This window comes from Podarcis muralis, chromosome 13 (assembly GCF_964188315.1).
Source record: "Podarcis muralis chromosome 13, rPodMur119.hap1.1, whole genome shotgun sequence".
NCBI lineage: Eukaryota > Metazoa > Chordata > Lepidosauria > Squamata > Lacertidae > Podarcis > Podarcis muralis.
This window is the reverse complement of record NC_135667.1, coordinates 26,105,093-26,125,105: the sequence shown is the minus strand read 5'-3', so window position 1 is coordinate 26,125,105 and position 20,013 is coordinate 26,105,093. Positions and strand designations below refer to the sequence as shown.

At 38.3% G+C, this 20,013-nt stretch overlaps 4 protein-coding genes across 4 annotated transcripts; 3 read left to right on the top strand and 1 right to left on the bottom strand.

Moving 5' to 3' along the window:
• The first annotated feature begins 1,592 nt into the window (after positions 1 to 1,592).
• On the top strand, positions 1,593 to 2,537 carry LOC114582179 (olfactory receptor 2AP1-like). The gene has a single exon (XM_028702977.2). It carries the CDS (start codon positions 1,593 to 1,595, stop codon positions 2,535 to 2,537), a length of 945 nt encoding a protein of 314 aa, XP_028558810.2.
• A 2,961-nt stretch (positions 2,538 to 5,498) lies between these two features.
• Positions 5,499 to 6,422, top strand: LOC114582180 (olfactory receptor 10C1-like). Its single transcript, XM_028702978.2, has one exon. It carries the CDS (start codon positions 5,499 to 5,501, stop codon positions 6,420 to 6,422), a length of 924 nt encoding a protein of 307 aa, XP_028558811.2.
• A 2,710-nt stretch (positions 6,423 to 9,132) lies between these two features.
• LOC114582181 (olfactory receptor 10A7-like) lies at positions 9,133 to 10,113 on the bottom strand. The gene has a single exon (XM_028702979.2). The coding sequence runs from the start codon at positions 10,111 to 10,113 to the stop codon at positions 9,133 to 9,135; it is 981 nt and encodes a 326-aa protein (XP_028558812.2).
• Positions 10,114 to 16,042: 5,929 nt separating this feature from the next.
• On the top strand, positions 16,043 to 17,008 carry LOC114582890 (olfactory receptor 6C4-like). Its single transcript, XM_077918270.1, has one exon. The coding sequence runs from the start codon at positions 16,043 to 16,045 to the stop codon at positions 17,006 to 17,008; it is 966 nt and encodes a 321-aa protein (XP_077774396.1).
• Positions 17,009 to 20,013: the final 3,005 nt, after the last annotated feature.

The following is a 20,013-nucleotide window of genomic DNA, read 5'->3' as shown; positions in this document are numbered from 1 at the left end:
CACAAATAAGCATGCCAACCAAAAGCATTGTTAAACCCTTCCAGATCCAGGACATCAGTGTTCTCAAGAAGTAACCAATCCTTCATCCAGCAGAAAGCTGCAGCTTCATAATATAACCTTAAGTCCGGCAGGGCAAACCCCCCTCTTTCCTTTGCATCAGTTAATATTTTAAATTTTATTCTGGGCTTTTTGCCCTGCCAGACAAACTCAGAAATATCTTTCTGCCACTTTCCAAAGCATTCCACTCTGTCCACGATCTGTAGGGCCTGGAACAAAAACAACATTTTTGGCAACACATTCATTTTTATAGCGGCTATTCGGCCCAACAAGGAAAGTTTCAATCTCGTCCAAATTTCTAAATCCTTTTTAATTTCTGACCAACATTTTTCATAGTTATCTTTAAATAAATTCAAATTTTTAGCAGACAAGTTAACCTCTAGGTATTTCACCTTTTTAACCACGTTTAAGTCCGTCTCCTTCTGAAACCTCTCTGTTTCCATAGTTGTCATTCCCCCCCCCCAAAACCTTGGTTTTCTGCTTATTTAATTTGAATCCCGCCAACCGACCAAACTCATGAATCAATTCTAAAACTCTTTTTGTACTAGACTCTGGCTCCTGTAATGTTAAAACCAGGTCATCTGCAAATGCCTTTAGTTTGTACTGTTTGGCTCCGACCTGTATCCCTTCCACCAACCGGTCCCCTCTGATCATGTTCAAGAGAACCTCCAGAACCGAGATAAATAACAGAGGGGAGATAGGACAACCTTGTTGTGTTTAAAAGTGAGTTTGTAAGTGACTATGGAGGACAATTCTGGATCCGCACGTCCTTCCACTGTGGGGACATAGGTTTCTGGGTGGGAGTTGATAATGGTGAGAGTTTGCCAAGTGTGCCTTCCTCTTAGTGCTTTTCTCCCTTTTGTCCTGAGTTCGAGTGTCTTCAAAACACATGACACCTTTGGTAAAGACTGTTCAATTGGAGCGCTTGCAGGCCAGTGTTTCTCAGTTGTCAATGTTTATACTATTTTTTTAAGATTTGCCCTGAGAGAGCTGTTCAAACTCTTTTGTTGACCACCAGCATCATGCCTACCTTTTTACGTTCAGAGTAGAGTAGTTGCTTTGGAAGACAATAGTAGTATAGTGTATTTTAAAATGGGGTTTTAGAGTTTTTAGGGGTTTTTGAATGTTTTATGTAGTTTTGTAGTAGTTTTATGTAGTTTTGTAGTAGTTTTATGTAGTTTTGTAGTAGTTTTATGTAGTTTTCAATTTCATTGTTCCGCAAGGGACAATGACAATAAAGATATCGTATATCGTATCGTATATCGTATAATAATCAGGCATCAGCACAACATGACCAGTCCAACAAAGTTAATTTTGAAGAATCATTACTTTGACAATGGTGATCATTGCTTCTTCCAGTACACTAGCATTAGTTCACATGTCTTCCCTGGAGAGGTGTACTTTTTTTCAGAGACTTGGTTGAGGGAATCTTTCTCCCTTCCATTACTTCACTCAGTGGTACTTAACTATTGTATAATGGCTATCACTTTCATATGACTTTCCAATTATCTTTCAGAATGTAGCATTTGATGACAATGCAGAGAAACCTGAGTGAAATCACAGAGTTCATCCTTCTGGGATTTGGAGATCTCCCTCATCTGCACATCTTTCTGTTCCTTGTGTTTCTGGGGATCTACATTTTGACAATTGCTTTCAATATCCTCATGGTCTTTCTCATAGTGACTGATCATCACCTGCACACACCTATGTACTTCTTCCTGGGAAATTTGTCTTTTTTGGAAGCAGCCTACAGCTCAACCACCCTGCCCAGGATGCTGACCAGTCTTCTGACAGGAGACAAAACCATCTCTGTTAAAGGATGTCACACACAATTTTTTGTTGTTTCTTTCCTGATTGGTACAGAATGTTATCTGCTTTCTGTAATGTCTTATGACCGCTACTTAGCCATATGCAAACCCCTATATTATGCAACTCTTATGAATGGTAAACTCTGTATCCAGCTGGCCAGTTGCTCTTGGATCAACAGCATTGTGGCGATCACCATAACCTTGGTCTTGATATGGCAACTACGGTACTGTGGTTCCAATGAAATCGATCATTTCTTTTGTGAATCTCTTTCATTGGTTAAAATCTCATGCAGTGACACCAGCCTTGTGAAATATTTCATCCTAATCCTTGGTTTCTTGTTCAGTTTCCCCCCTTTTCTTTTGACCGTGATCTCCTACATATATATTATTGCTGCCATTTTAAAAATCCCATCCACCACTGGGAAGCAGAAGGCCTTTTCCACCTGTTCTTCTCATGTGATTGTCGTTTCCATGTTCTATGGGGCATTAATCATTGTATATGTGATACCAAAAACTGAAGCAATGAGAAACGTTAGCAAAATATTTTCTCTTTTTTATACAGTCCTTCCCCCTTTAATTAACCCCCTTGTATATAGCCTGAGAAACAAGGATGTGAAGGAATCTTTCAGGAAGGCCACGGGGAAGATTTTAGAAGGCCATTTTCTGAATTAGGGGTTCAAAGCTAAATAGTTATCCAAAGCCTTTTCCAAACAACATCGGTTCCAGGCTTTATGGGTATTTTGGTAAGAAGTTTCTGCTAAGGTTCCTTTCAAGAATTCATCCCCTTCCTATTTCACTGTTTTCACTACCCTTTGGATTGCTTCTTCCTCTGGGACCAACAGGCACCACAACTTTTAAAGGGAGAGGGGATAATGCTTGTGAAGGTTACTGTATTTCTCCATGCTCTCTCATTACTCACGCAGAGATGGTAGGTGAAGAGGCAGTGATATCAGGAGGATAAACTTCAGGGCTAGGAGGATCCAGAGCTTGGCAGTAGGGCATGGGCATATGCACATTTTCAGTGAGGTTTGTATGTGGAGCTTGAGAATATGCACATTTACAAGAGTGTATCTGGTATGTGACCTTAGTACAAGCTTCCTCAACCTCGGCGCTCCAGATGTTTTGAGACTACAATTCCCATCATCCCTGACCACTGGTCCTGCAAGCTAGGGATTATGGGAGTTGTGGGCCAAAAACATCTGGAGGGCCGAGGTGGAGGAAGCCTGCCTTAGTAGAATCAGGATTGGCGGTCTTCTCCATAATTATAAATAAAACTGAATGCATGCAAAAAATAAAAATTATGAGTGATTTTTTAAATGTGTGGTTATACAATGTCCTCCGTAGCACTTCTTGTATTGATGTATAGCAAACAGAAAAAATAGTACAATGCCACAGTATAAATATCTCAATCAAGTGTGGTATACAGGAAGGATAAAGAACCTGTGGTTTTCTTGGTGTTGTTGGACTCCAACTCCCATAATCCATGACCATTGACCATGCTGATGGGGCAGCTCCAAGTTGAAGTCCATCAACATCTGGTATCCACAGGTTCCCCATCCCTGGTTTGCAGGATGTCCAATACACAAATTCCTATTCCTTTCCCTGTACAAAACTTGATTTTCAATTTCAATCCAATTGTTTATTTCTTTTTCTATCTTCATTTTTTGGTTTTTCCCTTCCTAATACACATGACGTTTGAACAAAATGGCAGAGAAGTTGAAAATCTTCCAACCTTAAACTTTTTAAGAACATGTCTATACTCAAAATATACTGGTGGGGTCATTATAGAATCTGACAGAATCCCACTGAAACAGAGTGTTTCAGAATGAAATTAGTGTACCAATTCAGCTCGGAATCCCCAATCAAATGGTGAGAAATGAAGTAGTGTACCCACATTAGGTGAATTGGCCCAAAGGACCATCTTCAGGGATTTCCTTTAATGATGCAACATCCCCATGTTATTTCATTCTAAGTTCATTTTGTTTGCCTGAACTCTCACTGGAGTTCATAACTAATAATTGGCAATCTCTCTGAAACCACTGCTAATAAATTATTACAAGGCCACCTATTTTCCCCAAGAATAAATAACAGTCAAGGGGAGACTTCCTTTTGTTGCTGAAACGAGAAATGTAAAACCATCAGATGCAGAAATTACACAAGGAACTAACTAAGAAAATGTAGCCTAAGTGAGCCAAATATCATGAATATTGGAAAAGAATGGAAAAGGTACAGCTTTCTTCCAGGACCAACGAATAATAGAAATTGGACCTTCCGTAAACTTCCACTTCCTCATTCATCTGGGATAGAGGTACTTAACACATTCTTTTGTTCACACTCCATGTAAAAAATATCTATGAATATTATGTGGTATATTAGAAAATATTAGGAACAATTGTGTTCTTCTAATACCAAATACCGGTGGCCCTGTACTTATCAGTTTCAAAATAAGGTCACAGTAAACAGAAGCCAATGCTTTCATACTTCTACGAGCTACCATATAGGCACACATATATTAGTGTCTAAATCAAAAGGGGGAAAGGTTTAAATAATAACCCAACAAGGACCTATGCTCAGTTTCTAAGTTGTCTGGAATACTGAGGGTGTTATTGGGAGGTGGAATGGGGCAATTGGTCTGCTTGAGCAAAAACATAGTATCATGGCTTAGAGTTGGGGTCGGTAGTTCTCAATGAAGTTATAAACCATGCATAGCTCACTATACAGGGTTCTTTCTGGAAGGAAGAAAAGGAACATTGATTTCCTCTTCCAGTATTCAAAAACTTCTTCCTTTGTTATACAACAATGAATCTTTTAAACTTTCAGGTTTCCAAAGAGAGAGTACTGGAAACTTGTGGTCTGTGTAATGTCTGTTTAGTTTATATATGCCAGAGTTGTGGAACCTGTGGGCCTCCAGATCATGTTGTACTCGAACTCCCATAATTCCAAGTCAGCATGGCAAAGCATCAGGGCAGAGGGGAGTAGCAGTATCTGAAGGCCTGTAGGTTTCCCAGCTCTGATATATACAACCAGAGCCAACTCCCTTACCTTTCCTACTCACCTGGCACCTTCATTACATATCTTTAGGTGCTAGATGAAAACATTTCTCTTCTCTTGAGTCTTTGGCTAATTAAAACAATCCATGGCTTTTTAAACTGGAGGCAGTTATTATGTTTGTTATTATGTTATATATTTTCTTGTTTTATAGTGTAAGGTACCCTATGATCCTCAGGTGAAGGGTGGTATATACATTTAATTAATTAATTATTTAGTAATGCACTATCTCCCTCCAAATCTCAAATATCAGAGCCTTCAAAAATGAGCCCCTCGTCACCATCAGTGTCATCAGAGAAAACCACACTAATAGACTCAGTTACAATAATCAAGACTGCCAAATTCCTAGCAATTTATTCAGTTAGATCCAGAATTCCATAAACTAGATTTTGTTCTTGAAATGCTGCCACTAACAGAAGGGAAAGGAATATAATTTTTTTGCTGATTCCTTCTGCAACTCTTGTATATCTTTGCAAATCCGCTCTGGAGAGGACCGTTGATTATCTGGAACCATTTCTTTAGAAATATGCTGGGTCTCTCACATTGATATCATAAAGACTTTTTCTGTTTTTCTCAGATTTACAAATGAGAGTCAACAAGAGCATGGTGAATAGCTTCCTGCTACTGGGATTCTCTGATCTGCCAGGTCTGGAGGGTTTGTTCTTCTCCATTTTCCTAAGCATCTATGTTTTGACCCTGATTGGGAACATCCTCATAATAGCTGTCACACTGGCTAACCAGGCACTCCACAGCCCCATGTATTTCTTTCTCAGAAACCTGTCCTATCTAGAGATCTGCTGCACATCAGTCATTATTCCCAAGATGCTTGAAAACCTCCTATCAAAGGACAAAACTATTTCATTTGTTGGTTGTGCCTTTCAAATGTGTGGCTTCCTCATCACAGGGGCAGCAGAGTGCTTCCTCTTGGCTGCCATGGCATATGACCGCTATGTTGCCATTTGCCGGCCCCTGCATTACACCCTGATTATGAGCAGTAGAGTGTGTTTTGGGCTGGTTGCAGCTTCGTGGCTAGCTGCCATTCCAGTGCAACTCGGCCAGACTTTCCTGGTGTTCACCTCTTATTTCTGTGACTCCAAAGAAATTAACCACTTCTTCTGTGACTTCCCTGCTGTGGTCAAACTTGTATGTGGAGATACATCTTTAAATGAGAAGATGGCTCTGGTAGAGGTAGCTTTACTTGGACTAATACCCTTTGCATTGATCTTCATGTCATACATGTGCATTGCCTCCACCATTTTCAAGATGTCATCTGTGGAAGGGAGGCAAAAGGCCTTCTCAACATGCTCCTCACATCTCATGGTAGTGATGTTGTTTTATGGCTCTGGAATAACTGTGTATTTGAAACCTAAAAGCCATTTCCATGACACAGACAAAAGCCTTTCACTCTTGTACACTGTCCTGCCACCTTTGTTCAATCCTCTTATTTACAGTTTGAGGAACAAGGAAGTCAGAGTTGCTCTCAGAAGCATATTTTCCACTCATCCCTAACTCATATGAAATATGAAAGTGTATACAAAAAAAAAGAAGGCGAAAATATTAAGCTGTAAATACTTGTTAGCCATCCTGTTCTGTAAGCCCTGTTCTGTTGGTACATTTATTTGTGATATTTGATTATGTTTCTATGATGAGGATGTACAGAAGCAGTCATCCAATTTCCATAGATATTTCTGAACACAAATGTCAGAAAGGTAAAAAAATGTAAAGGACCCCTGGACAGTTAAGTCCAGTCAAAAGCAACTATGGGGTGCAGCGCTCATCTCGCTTTCGGGCTGAGGGAGCTGGCATTTCTCCACAGATAGCTTTCCAGGTCATGTGGCCAGCATGACTAAACCACTTCTGGCACAACAGAACACTGTGACGGAAACCAGAGTGCATGGAAACGCCAGAATTACCCTAATGACCTAAGAAACAATGAAATAGATCATTTCTTTTGTGAAGCTCTGCCATTGGTAAAACTATCCTGCAGTGATACATTTCTTGTGAAACTTGTCACCTTTGCTGTGGCATTTATAATCACATCCCCTCCTTTTGTTTCAACCTTGGTCTCCTATATCTATATTATTGCTGCCATCCTGAGGATCCCTTCCACCACTGGGAGACAAAAGGCTTTTTCCACCTGATTGTTGTCTCTATATTCTATGGGGCCATATTTATCATCTATCTGATACCAAAAACTGACACAGTGAGATATTTCAATAAAATATTTTCTCTTTTGTACAAAGTCCTGCCCCCTTTACTTAACCCCCCTCATATATAGCCTGAGGAATAAAGATGTAAAGGATGCAATGGGAAAGGCTGCTGGGAAGATTTTGAAAGTGAAATGCATGCAGCAGAAATTCAAAATTTAATAGAACTCCTCTCTTATAAATAAAACTGAATGAATGGTCGGGGAAATTACCAGCTATTTAGGCTACAATTCTAACCATATCTATACAGAACTAAGTCCTTATGAATTTTGAGTAGGCATAGTTAGGATTCCACTTAATTATGTAAACATTTCCCCATAGAACCATTATATATATCCTAATTCAAGAAATCAGGAGACAAGGCATGTAAATTGAAAACATTCCACCCTCTTTTGCTTAGAGGTATAAGGCTGTTATGTTGTTGTATATCAGGATATAGATATATACTGTACAAACTGGGATGTCATATAGCAGTTGTGTGCTTAGCATTGCACATCCACTGGGCTGCCAGAACATACTGGTTCCCTTTGGAATAACAGAAATGAGTGATCACTGGCACATTACTTTTAGCAGCATTAATAGCAAATTCTGTGACCCAGCCAGCCTTATAATGAAAATAAATGCCTACATATTTAAACCACTTAACTTGTTCAATGATGTTTCCCCTTATCACTCACTTATGCACTCTCCATGACTTTGCAAAGACCATGATTGTTGACTTCTCGGAATTTAGTGTGCACTTTCAATACTCCAAAAAGTGTAGCAATAAGCGATTTAATTCTATCTGCAAGTGTGGAAGTACCACCACATCGTCCAAATATAAAAGTTGCAGAACATGTCTTGTGATGGATGTTCGCTTAAAATGAAGTATGCCTATTGGAGACTCATCTTTTCCCAAAAAAATGATGATTGACTAATGGAGATCTGTAATGAAACATCACCAGCTATGTTTTCTATGTTTCTTTAATATCTTTAATACAGAATTGATACACAGAGGTGGAGGTATGTAATTTAAGACAGAGTCTTCTGTTCCCTGATTATTGAGAGTATAATTCAGGGATCTGATATCCACAACAGAATTCTGGACTCAGTGGGCCTTTGGTTTGATCCAGCCGGACTCTTCTTATTTTCTTCTCCTTCTTCTTATTTATAAACATCCATTGGTAGGAATATTTTTAATGCAATGATAATCTAGTAACACAATAATGGCAAAACCAACTTCCCCTCGCAACCACATACACACTAAAAGGTTAGCAATACCACAGAGGCTAGCTTAGTTAGCAAATGAAAAGGTCTTAGCCTGGCACCTAAAAAATGAGCATGATGGTATGTATTTCCCTGTGAAGAACATTCTACAGCCATTCCAAGCTATTCCTTCTGGAGTTAGAAAAGGGAAGAAGTTGTATCTGGACTGAAGTTACAGCAGCTAGTCCATTGATCTGAAGAGTGTTGTGGTAAGTGGCATTATAAATCTCCATTTGGAACAAAACCACCATCAAAGTAGTGGGAAGGAGAATATATATATATAATTTCACATGGGGGTTCTGTTCCCACCCCCACCCCATATCAGCAGAGCACGTATATGCATGCCCCACTCCGTTCCATCCACCCTCATTCTACCCTCTTCTTAGTACAAAAGGACCCGCATGTCACCAAACATCAATGCAATTCACACAGATTCATTTGAATCTAATCACTAGGACTTTGTGCCAGATTGACCCAAAGACTGAATCTTGAACTGAATCAGGTAAATTTTGAGAGATCCAGGCTTGGACCAAATCAGGTCTGTTCTCAGTCAGGTGGCAGTGGATGAGAATCAACATCTCCTTCTTCCATGTCCCTCCTGACTGTATGTTTAGTCAGGGGTTTAAGAAGCCCTAATTACACATTAGCTCCGCCCCAAAAAACTGATTTGGTTGAGATTTGGGTGCGGCAAGTTGTGCCCAGATCAGGTTACAGGTGCAGGGCAGTATTGATCAACTCCGTCCCTGGTCTTCCTATTCCTCCCCCCACTAATCTTTAATGCTAACTAAGTTAGCTAGCACATTTTGAAATATTTTGAAATTTGCTATCCTATTTTTTGCCTTTCTGAAGGCCCTCTTCACCTCTTTATTTCTCAGGCTATATATGAGGGGGTTTACTAGAGGAGGAAGAATTGTATACAAAAGAGAAAAGGCCTTGTTAATTGAAGAGGACTTTGGTAAGAGATATACAGCTGTTAAAGAGCCATAGTAAGTTGAAACAACAATGAGGTGAGAAGAACATGTGGAGAAGGCCTTTTGCCTTCCAGTGGTTGATGAGATTCTTAGGATTGCCCTTATAATGCATACGTAGGATGCTAGAGTCAGTAGAAATGGAGGCATAGTGTATATAAACAGCAATGTTAAATTGACATGCTCTACCAAATTTGTGTCACTGCATGAAAGTTTTTTAAGTGGAACGGAATCACAGAAGTAATGATCGATTTCATTGGGGCCACAGTATGTAAGCTGCAGCATAGCAGCCATGATTATGGAAATGCCTATGGCACCATTTGTCCAGGACACAGCTGCTAATTGGACACACTTCCTGGTGTTCATAGCTGTTGCATAATGCAGTGGCTTACATATTGCTAAATACCTGTCATAGGACATCACAGAAAGCAAATAACATTCTGCACCCAAACAGTAGCCAAAGAAAAATAACTGCAGGAAGCAGCTCTCAAATGAAATGACCTTTCCATCCCACAAGAGAGTGGTAAGCAATACAGGTATGAGTGTTGAGCTGTAGCAGATCTCTAAACAAGATAGGTTTCCAAGGAAAAAGTACATGGGGGTGTGAAGGTGTTGATCACTGACTACAAGCACAAGAATGAGAAGATTCCCTGCCATGGTGACAATGTAGATTGCAAGGAATCCCAGAAACAGAAGGACCTGCAGATTCTTCAGCTCTCGGAATCCCAGAAGGATAAACTGAGTGACATGAGTTTGATTTTCTCTTACAGGCACTTCCATTCATTTCGTTTCCTTTGCCTTATGATTCCATTCATAAAGAGGATTTGGGTGCTACAGTAGAATAAAGCAATCAACACTGTTACTCTATTACAAATAGCCAAGTTTTCAGAAATTCAGCACATTTGCAATGTAATTCATTTGCTGCACGCTCCTTGCCAGCCCCACATTTCCACATCACTACAGCTTCAAAACTATTTTTATTGACAATTCTGAAAACCTGACCTCACCTTCAGAAGCAGTTTGGTTAGCAGGAATCAATAGGTGAACCTTTTTGAGACATTAAGATAACCATTATCACCTGCTTATGTTTCTGCAAGAAGTGGGTGTTAAAGGCAGCGTCTTGGCAGATGTTAAAAAACTTAACACCCCAAGCCATGGCTTGAATAAAAATAGAGTTGAAATCAGGAATTCATTTAATAACAAATGTAATGTAGAGCTCCTTTAGTAAATTAATAATAAATGTTATTGATGCATTTAAGTTTTTTTTAATGCACTGATGTAAATTATGCAATTCAATTTGCTTACCATCTGAAAAAGATTATTTGGTCTCAGTGGCATTGTCTAGAATTATTTATGAATCTTTATCTCCATTCAGTTCTTCCACATGAGCAAGTCCTCTCTTTTATATTATTTCACTTGTACATGCAATCGCCATCAGCAGCAACTCTAACAGAATACAATAAGTTTTAAGGAGTAAACAAAAACTGGACACCTGGACTTAGTCCCCACAAATTAGGTCAGGAGTTATAGTGCTGACTGGTTATTTCTTTGCAAACAATGAAGATGCGCTGCATGATTCCACAGGTGGTTGGTGATATCACCCTCCCCATATAGAAGGAACCTTCATGCCTAATGTTTGAGAAACAATTTTAATGACTGATAAGAAGACTCACACATATTATCTCTAATTCTTCAGCCATTGCATATTATCTCATGAATACTTTATTTGTTGGATGAAAATGGTCTTCCAGACCCACAAGTACTCAAAAAGTAGGGAAAGATGAAATGAGATAACCTGCACTAAGTTAATAATGAATGTCGAATGTCAAAAAACAAAAACAAAACATGCTTCCTACAACGTGTCAATTGCAATGCCATTCTTTACATATCTGTGGAGAAGTAATCTCCATAATTTTTAATAGGGTAAGTGAGTATATAATTGGGAGCTGCAATCTATCAAAGAACAGGTTGCCTTCATTTTGGTTATAAAAGTAGTCATAGTCTTTCTGAAAGAGCAAACAAAATATGTATTAACTAGACAATGAGAATACAGAAAGATAATGGCGGAAAAAGGAAGGCAGCTTTCACAATGATAGTCCAGAGTGTTTTGTAGGCTTCCCAAACATCTGGAGGAGTGAAAAGGAAGAGGAGAAGGTAAAGATCTATTCTGTTCTTGCACCATGGGATATAGCTCTATGATTGTGATTTTTGGTGGTTGTTGTTGGTTTGTTGCTGTTTTTTTAAAAAACAACAACAAACAAACAAACCTCCTTTCAGATGCACTTGAATGGGACTTGAACAGAACTCTAACCTTCTGTAGCAGAAGTTCATTTTTAAAAAATATATATCTAGTTGCATTTTGTTTGTACCTTTATGTGATGAAAAGCATATCCAGAGCTCCTGTTCAGTTTGATTTTTTAAAAGATCCAGATTCCATTTTTTAAAAAATAATGTTTCCTTATATTTTCATGGATGGTGTGCCTCAGCCCTCTGTCTTCATGAGCTTATTGTATGATGCGTGAAAAATGAAATGGACACCATTTCGCCCAGTGCGTTATTTATCCTACAACATGCAAACATGGAATCTGTCTCCAGATATTACTAGATGCCTCAGTTTGTAAATCTTCTAGAAATTATATTTAATTGGACATCTCAGGGGGGAAATTTTGAAATAGCAATTCAAAAATAGTTTTAGATGATTTAGACGATCTCATTAGGTGATCTTTAGCTTACTGTTTTGGACAATAATTGGGAGATGCAATCAAGGTGTTATTTCCAAATCATGAAAATGTTTTGTATAACATTTTGAGGAAGCTAGCTTTATGACCTTTCATTTCCTGCTCTTACCTAGTCGCCTTTCAACCAAGATACAGATCATATTAGCACTTGGTTAGCATCATCTTCTTCAGGGTTATGGAACACACACATACAGACGTTGATGGATTCTAGCCCCTGCTACCCCAAAATGATGGGTACTCAAGCATGAGTACAGCATTCATCCCTGAAAGCAAATGAAAATAAAGGAACTTGGAGAATTGCGTCTTGTCTTGAGCAAAGTCACCAATCAATATTCAATGGCAATCATACAAAATCATACAATGACAATCATACACACCTCTAGCACAAGTTATTGATGTCTGAATTTAGATTTTAGCTGGCATCCTCAGGAACTACAAAAACTGGTGGGTGGGATTGGTCAGAAATTCAAGATATATGAGAGAAGAGTGAAAATAGCTTTAGAAGTCTACATTTCATAGAGATCTGATAAGAAAGTGTCATTAATGAGTACCGAATGTTGACTTTCCAGTATTGTTTTTGGACCGTACTAGAGGAAAGCATACTAGAGATGCAGGTGTATACAAGGTAGAATCTAGACACATATAAAAAACACTGTGAAAATGCTTTTTTTTAAAAAAAAAAGTTTTGAAAACAAAATACTGAATTTCCCATAGCTCACCATCGTCATCTAGTGTCACATTTGTATAATGCACTTTACAACACAGTTAAAATGTTTTATTTCCAGCTGCATATTGTGTGTTTAGAGTAATGCATTGCTGTCACTTGCTGTGATGCTGAAGGATGGCAGGGTGTTGGAGTTATGTGAGTGCATCCGAGGAGCCAATCTGGAACTCCCTCTGGTGCAGCTGTGGAACCCTGACCCTGCCAACTCCCTGCCCCACCCTTCATCATCCTCGTAAGCAGCAGCAGCAACTGTTTGAAAAGTGGCAGCATGGCACTGATCCCTATACAATCACTCTTGGGTGTATTTCATTTCACACTGGCCATATGTCAGATATTATCTGTCATGGATGAGCCAGCCCCCAGGGAAAGTTTGCAACCAGCTCCCAGTGTAGGAAGTAGCCAGAAAGAGAGAGGGTTAACTGCAAGACAGGATGCTTACAGCAGAGAGCGAACTGCCCTGCCCTTAGGAATGTCAACTGATAACAGAGTTGCAGAGAGTCAGCTGGCAGCTTGCCAGAGCACTAGTGAAGAACAAAATGCAGGGCTAGAAACGAAAGCAGCTCAGAGAGCGGGAAGGACCACGGAAGTACTGTTTCAGAGAAGGAGGAAGAGGTGGGAGCTAACCCCCTCAGTCCAAGGTCTAGATGTATGGGGGGGGATCTTCAAGACAGAATAGGTCACAAGAGGAAGTTCAGCTGTTTCTGGTCTCACCGGAAACACCCTTCTTAGAAGGGACATCTTTGATTTATAGACAGACGGCTGTGATCACTGCTCCGGTGTACTCTGTTTTTGCAATAAATCTTCTTCTTAATTAACTACACTCCTTTGTTATCAAGACTCCCTGACATTATCTCTCTCTATCAGAAATCACCTTTAATTGATACTTTCATTGTTTTATTAAATGTGTAAACCACTTTGAGGGTCTTTTTATAAACAAATGATGCATAATATTTAATAACTAACTAAATAAATTGAGACTTCCCCTGACTGTTGAGATTCCCTTTGTTTCATTGAATCAATTTGGTTTATATGAATAGAAAATCTTCCATTTTGTTATCTTTTAATAAATATAACCTTTTGACCATTTCATATCTTGAGTCTTCTTTCAGGATTTTGGGGACTAATTGTCCCTTATCTTGTACATTGTTAGATTTTTGTGTTCTTTGCAAGATTCTGTTTCACAGATGACTGTTCACTTCATAATAAAAACAGGATCCTGGGAGAGTTACATTTTGTCATTATAGACTATATTCCCTTGAGAAGAATATTTTTAAATAGTGTATGAACTTAAAGTAAATGTCCCTAAGAGTGTTGCTGTTCTGGTGGGGCTGAGACAGTAAAAGCTGATTTATTTTGCTTAAAAGCACGGGTTTCGCCATCTTAATATTTGTACAACACAAGATGTGCTACACAGGACATCAAAACTGGTACACATTGTCTGCATGCATAAATTCCCAAATCAAGAGGACAGTGATATTGGATGACTCAAGGAGAAGGAAGAGACTTAGAATGCCTTTTTCTATTCTCAATAAACAGATAACATGGATCAGTAAAATAGTGCCAAGAAATATCATCAAAAGGTAAATGTTTATTACTCTTAATTATGAATGAAGCTATCACTTTCCTGGTTCTTCACATTCCTGCATCGGTTTGTATGCTTTATATATATATGTTGTCAAAAACATCTGTGACCATTTTAGGGCATTTTTAGGTATTCATTTCTGACTGATATACACATTACAAAAAACAATTTTTATGACATTTTGAATGTTATTTTCACTTATACATGCATTTTCATCCCAAATATCCACATGTTGTACATAATATTTGGTTAGAGAACTGAATTACAAAATTGGAAGAAGCTCAGATTTCAAAGTTCAGCTGCATTTTGGTTTGCCTATTGTTCTTTAAAGTGTGAATTAGTTAGGCATTAAAATCCTAACTGAACCAAATTGCCCTCTCATTCCTAATTCTTCTACAAGGATGGGAAACCTGATACCCTTCCAATGTTTCTCAACTACTACAGCTCATCATACTTGAGCATTGACTATGTTGTTTGAGGGTGATGGGAGTTGCAGTGCAACAGCATCTGGTCTGTCATAGCACCCATAGCCTTTCAAATGCTTCTGGGCTACAGATAGTAATATTCCTGGCCATTGACCATGCTTGGTGGGGATGATGGGCATCTGGTGGACCACAGCTTTCCCAGCCTTAGTTAACAAGATTACTTTCTTGACATCAGTGTCTATGTTGCCATTTCTGTTTTTCTAGCTTTGCTTTTGCAGTGGGAGGTGAGCAGCCAGCAAGGAGCTCATTTCAAATAAAGAACTGGACTTTAAAATATGGGTCGTACCTAAAATATAGGCATAATAGGAAATATTCTATTAAGGGGAATGCCTGTGATTCATTTGAAATAATGGAGTTTGAGGTTTATTTCTGATCTCTGTGCACACTTAGAGGAACTGAAGAACTCCACCACTTCACAAGTTATCAATGCTGATTTTATTTTATTTTCTACTCCTATTTGTAATATTCACCCTGTTGATCATTGGTCCCAACCACTCCAAAAAGAAAAAGAAAAAAGAAAACACATCAACAAAATGATTAAAAGAGCAGGACTGATACCTGAAGAAAACAATAGGTTTTGTTTGTTTGTTTGTTTGGATGTGAATTGCTTATATATCAATTTAGGATTTTAAAAAAGTTTTCTAAATGTTAGAATTGTAGAGGCATGGATTAATAGTGCAGGAAATAATGTTAGAGAATAGTACCTCATTTGGTTTCCAAATATAATTGGTTATTTTTTTGAAAGAAATTTTCCTTTAATAAATGATTAAATAAATGTCTGCATATGAGGTAGGAGGTATTATTATTATTATTATTATTATTATATGCATCATCATGATGGAAAAGTGAACAGGAAGATATGTTAGGTGAAATTCCTTTTGCTAATGTTTTCTCCACTACAAAAATCTTACTTTAGCTTTTTTACTACCTGATGATATAACATGTCAGTGTATCTATGGTGTAGCATAATAGCTAAATCAGTGCCCTGAGCTGGTGAGTTCTTACACAACCCAAAGACAAACTGTGGTCACTATATTCAATGACACTAATACACAAGCTCTACCACTTGTATAACAACATCACCTCTCAAACCTCTTGCACTAATGTGACAATGGACTCATCAATTATTTCTATTTTTTGTTATTCCTTTTTTGAATAGGATCTGACATTTCTCAATTAGATGAAGTTGGAAAACCAGTCAAAGATTGAGGAATTCATCCTCCTGGGATTTGGGGAATTCTACGAAGTGCAGACACTTCTCTTCCTCACATTTCTAGTAATTTATGTTGTGATGATGGCTGGAAACACTCTCATTGTTGTCCTTATTGTTTTTGATCAGCATCTTCATACACCGATGTATTTCTTCCTGGGGAACCTCTCCTTCTTGGAGGCTTGCTATAGTTCCAATGTATTTCCACGGATGCTTTCGTCTCTCTCCACTGGAGATGGAAGACTTTCTGTCACCAGCTGTTTTATGCAGTGGTATCTCTGTGGTTCCTTGATTGCTGCAGAATGCTATTTACTTTGTGTGATGTCTTATGATAGGTACCTAGCAATCTGTAAACCACTGCATTATTTTACAACCATGAACACCTGGACTTGCATCCAATTAGCAGTTGCATCTTGGATCAGTGGATTTATAGCTTTCCTGATATTACTCAGTCTGATGTTGCAGTTAACGTTTTGTGGCCCCAATGAAATTAACCATTACTTTTGTGACTACTTCCCGCTCCTTAAGCTCTCTTGCAGTGACACCAGCTTGATGGAAATGTTGGGTTTCATTGTGGCTATTATATTCACACTCCCTCCTTTTCTTTTAACTTTAACATCTTATGTATATATAATTGTTGCCATCTTGAAAATCCCTTCCACCACAGGGAGGCAAAAGGCCTTTTCCACCTGCTCCTCTCACTTGATTGTGGTTTCGATCTTTTATGGTTCACTAATGATTGTGTATATGTTACCAAAGGGGGAAGGCAATGGAGAGATGCAAAAAATTTCCTCTCTCTTGTATTTAGTTTTGCCCCCTCTGGCCAACCCATTTATATACAGCCTGAGAAACAAAGAAGTCAAAAATGCCTTGAGAAATAATATTGGTAGCATTGTATCATGCAAAGCAATTGCTAAGAAGCTTGTGAATGTGTAAAAGAAGCAACATTCTACGTACTGTCATTTGTCTCCATAAGTGTTTACTGTCGAAGTGATAATAGATGTGCTACGGCTGTTGTTGTTATATATACCGTCTTTTTGTTATCCCCATCCCGTCTTGCCTATAAGCCTCGCTTTTTTTCCAAATTCCGACGATGAAAAGTTAAAGTGCAAGTTAAATTCAGGACCTTACAAAAATTGGCTTTTACAATATCTCTGCTGAAATAGACATATGGTAAAATGAAACGGATGTGAGTGCCTGCAGAATTCTAAGGGAGCAGCCTATTTTGGGGTATTGCCTTTCTCTCTCTCTCTCTCCCCCTCCCCTTGAATTTTAAAGGTGCGACTTATATTCGGGTGCAGCTTATATTTGCGCCAATATGGTATATATAAGAAATCAATAAATAAGTTTGTAAGAAAAATGAAATTTAACAAATTACAGTGCACCCCTAATTTGTTCTTTGAATTTCCCTAGATCATTTCTCCATATAATTTTTATTGGCAGTCACTTTTAATAGAATATAGTACACAGGCACCAATACAGGCCACAAAGTGTCCCCAAATATGATTCTGTAAAAGTGTTTGTTGTTCTTGTAATTAGAAGTGGAGGGAATAAATAATGACCCGAAGACACCTTGTAATCTTGAACTGCACAGGGCAACAAAACTGCTTTACATATGTAGGCATGCATAACTACTGATAGTGAAAGAGGCAGGAGAAGCCTCTTCTGTTCACAATAAGCAGGGAATCCATGAGATATTTCAATAAAATTGTTTCTGTTCTCTACACAGTCATTCCCTCTATAGGTAATACTCTTATATACAGTTTGAGAAACAAGGATGTAAAGGAAGTCCTGGAAAGGCTACTACAAAAGTGTTGGAAGGGCAATTTGTGAATCAGGATTGGCAGTCTACTTCATGTTTATAAATAAAACTGAATGCATGCAAAAAATAAAAATTATGAGTGAATTTATTAAATTATGTGGTTATACAATGTCCTCTGTAGCACTTCTTGTATTGATGTAAAGCAAACATGAAAAATAGATAAAGAACCTGTGGCTTTCTTGGTGGTGTTGGACTCCAACTCCCATAATCCAAGACCATTGACCATGCTGATGGGGCTGCTCTTAGTCGAAGTCCATCAACATCTGGTATCCACAGGTTCCCCATCCCTGGTTTGCAGGATGTCCAATACACAAATTCCTATTCCTTTCCCTGTACAAAACTTGATTTTCAATTTCAATCCAATTGTTTCTTTCTTTTTCTATCTTCATTTTTTGTTTTTCCCTTCCTAATACACATGAAGTTTGAACAAAATGGCAGAGAAGTTGAAAATCTTCCAACCTTAAACTTTTTAAGAACATGTCTATACTCAAAATATACTGGTGGGGTCATTATAGAATCTGACAGAATCCCACTGAAACAGAGTGTTTCAGAATGAAATTAGTGTACCAATTCAGCTCGGAATCCCCAATCAAATGGTGAGAAATGAAGTAGTGTACCCACATTAGGTGAATTGGCCCAAAGGACCATCTTCAGGGATTTCCTTTAATGATGCAACATCCCCATGTTATTTCATTCTAAGTTCATTTTGTTTGCCTGAACTCTCACTGGAGTTCATAACTAATAATTGGCAATCTCTCTGAAACCACTGCTAATAAATTATTACAAGGCCACCTATTTTCCCCAAGAATAAATAACAGTCAAGGGGAGACTTCCTTTTGTTGCTGAAACGAGAAATGTAAAACCATCAGATGCAGAAATTACACAAGGAACTAACTAAGAAAATGTAGCCTAAGTGAGCCAAATATCATGAATATTGGAAAAGAATGGAAAAGGTACAGCTTTCTTCCAGGACCAACGAATAATAGAAATTGGACCTTCCGTAAACTTCAATTCCTCATTCATCTGGGATAGAGGTACTTAACACATTCTTTTGTTCACACTCCATGTAAAAAATATCTATGAATATTATGTGGTATATTAGAAAATATTAGGAACAATTGTGTTCTTCTAATACCAAATATTGGTGGCCCTGTGCCTATCAATTTCAAAATAAGGTCACAGTAAACAGAAGCGAATACTTTCATATTTCTACGAGCTACCATATAGGCACACATATGTTAGTGTCTAAATTAAAATGGGGGGAAGGTTTAAATAATAACCCAACAAGGACCTATGCTCATTGTCTAAGATGACTGGAATATTGAGGGTATTATTGGGAGGTGGAATGGGGCAATTGGTCTGCTTGAGCACTAACATAATATCATGGCTTAGAGTTGGGGTGGGTAGGTTCACAATGAAGTTATACACCATACATAGTTCACTATACAGGGTTCTTTCTGGAAGGAGGAAAAAGAAATGGAAGATTGATTTCCTCTTCCAGTATTCAAAAACAGCTTCCTTTGTTATGCAACAATAAATCTTTTAAACTTTCAGGTTTCCAAAGAGAGAGTACTGGAAACTTGTGGTCTGTGTAATGTCTGTTTAGTTTATATATGCCAGAGTTGTGGAACCTGTGGGCCTCCAGATCATGTTGTACTCGAACTCCCATCATTCCAAGTCAGCATGGCAAAGCATCAGGGGGGAGGGGAGTAGCAGCACCTGAAGGGCTGTAGGTTCCCCACCTCTGATATATACAACCAGAGCCAACTCCCTTACCTTTCCTACTCAGCTGGCACCTTCATTACATAGCTTTAGGTGCTAGGTGAAAACAATTTTAAAAATCCATGGCCTTTTAAAGTGGGGGCGTGGCGCAAGCGTCGTTGTTTTCTTTGTTATTCTGTTATGTATTTTCTTGTTTTATACAGTAAACTACCTTCTGACCCTCTGATGAAGGGAGGTATATACATGTAATTAATTAATTAATTAATTAATGAACAATGCATGGTCTCCCTCCAAATCTCAAATATCAGAGCCTTATTTGGTTGCAGAATTGAATTACAAAATTGAAGTAGTTATTTTGAAGGTTAGCTGCATTTTGGTTTGCATATTGTTTTGGAAA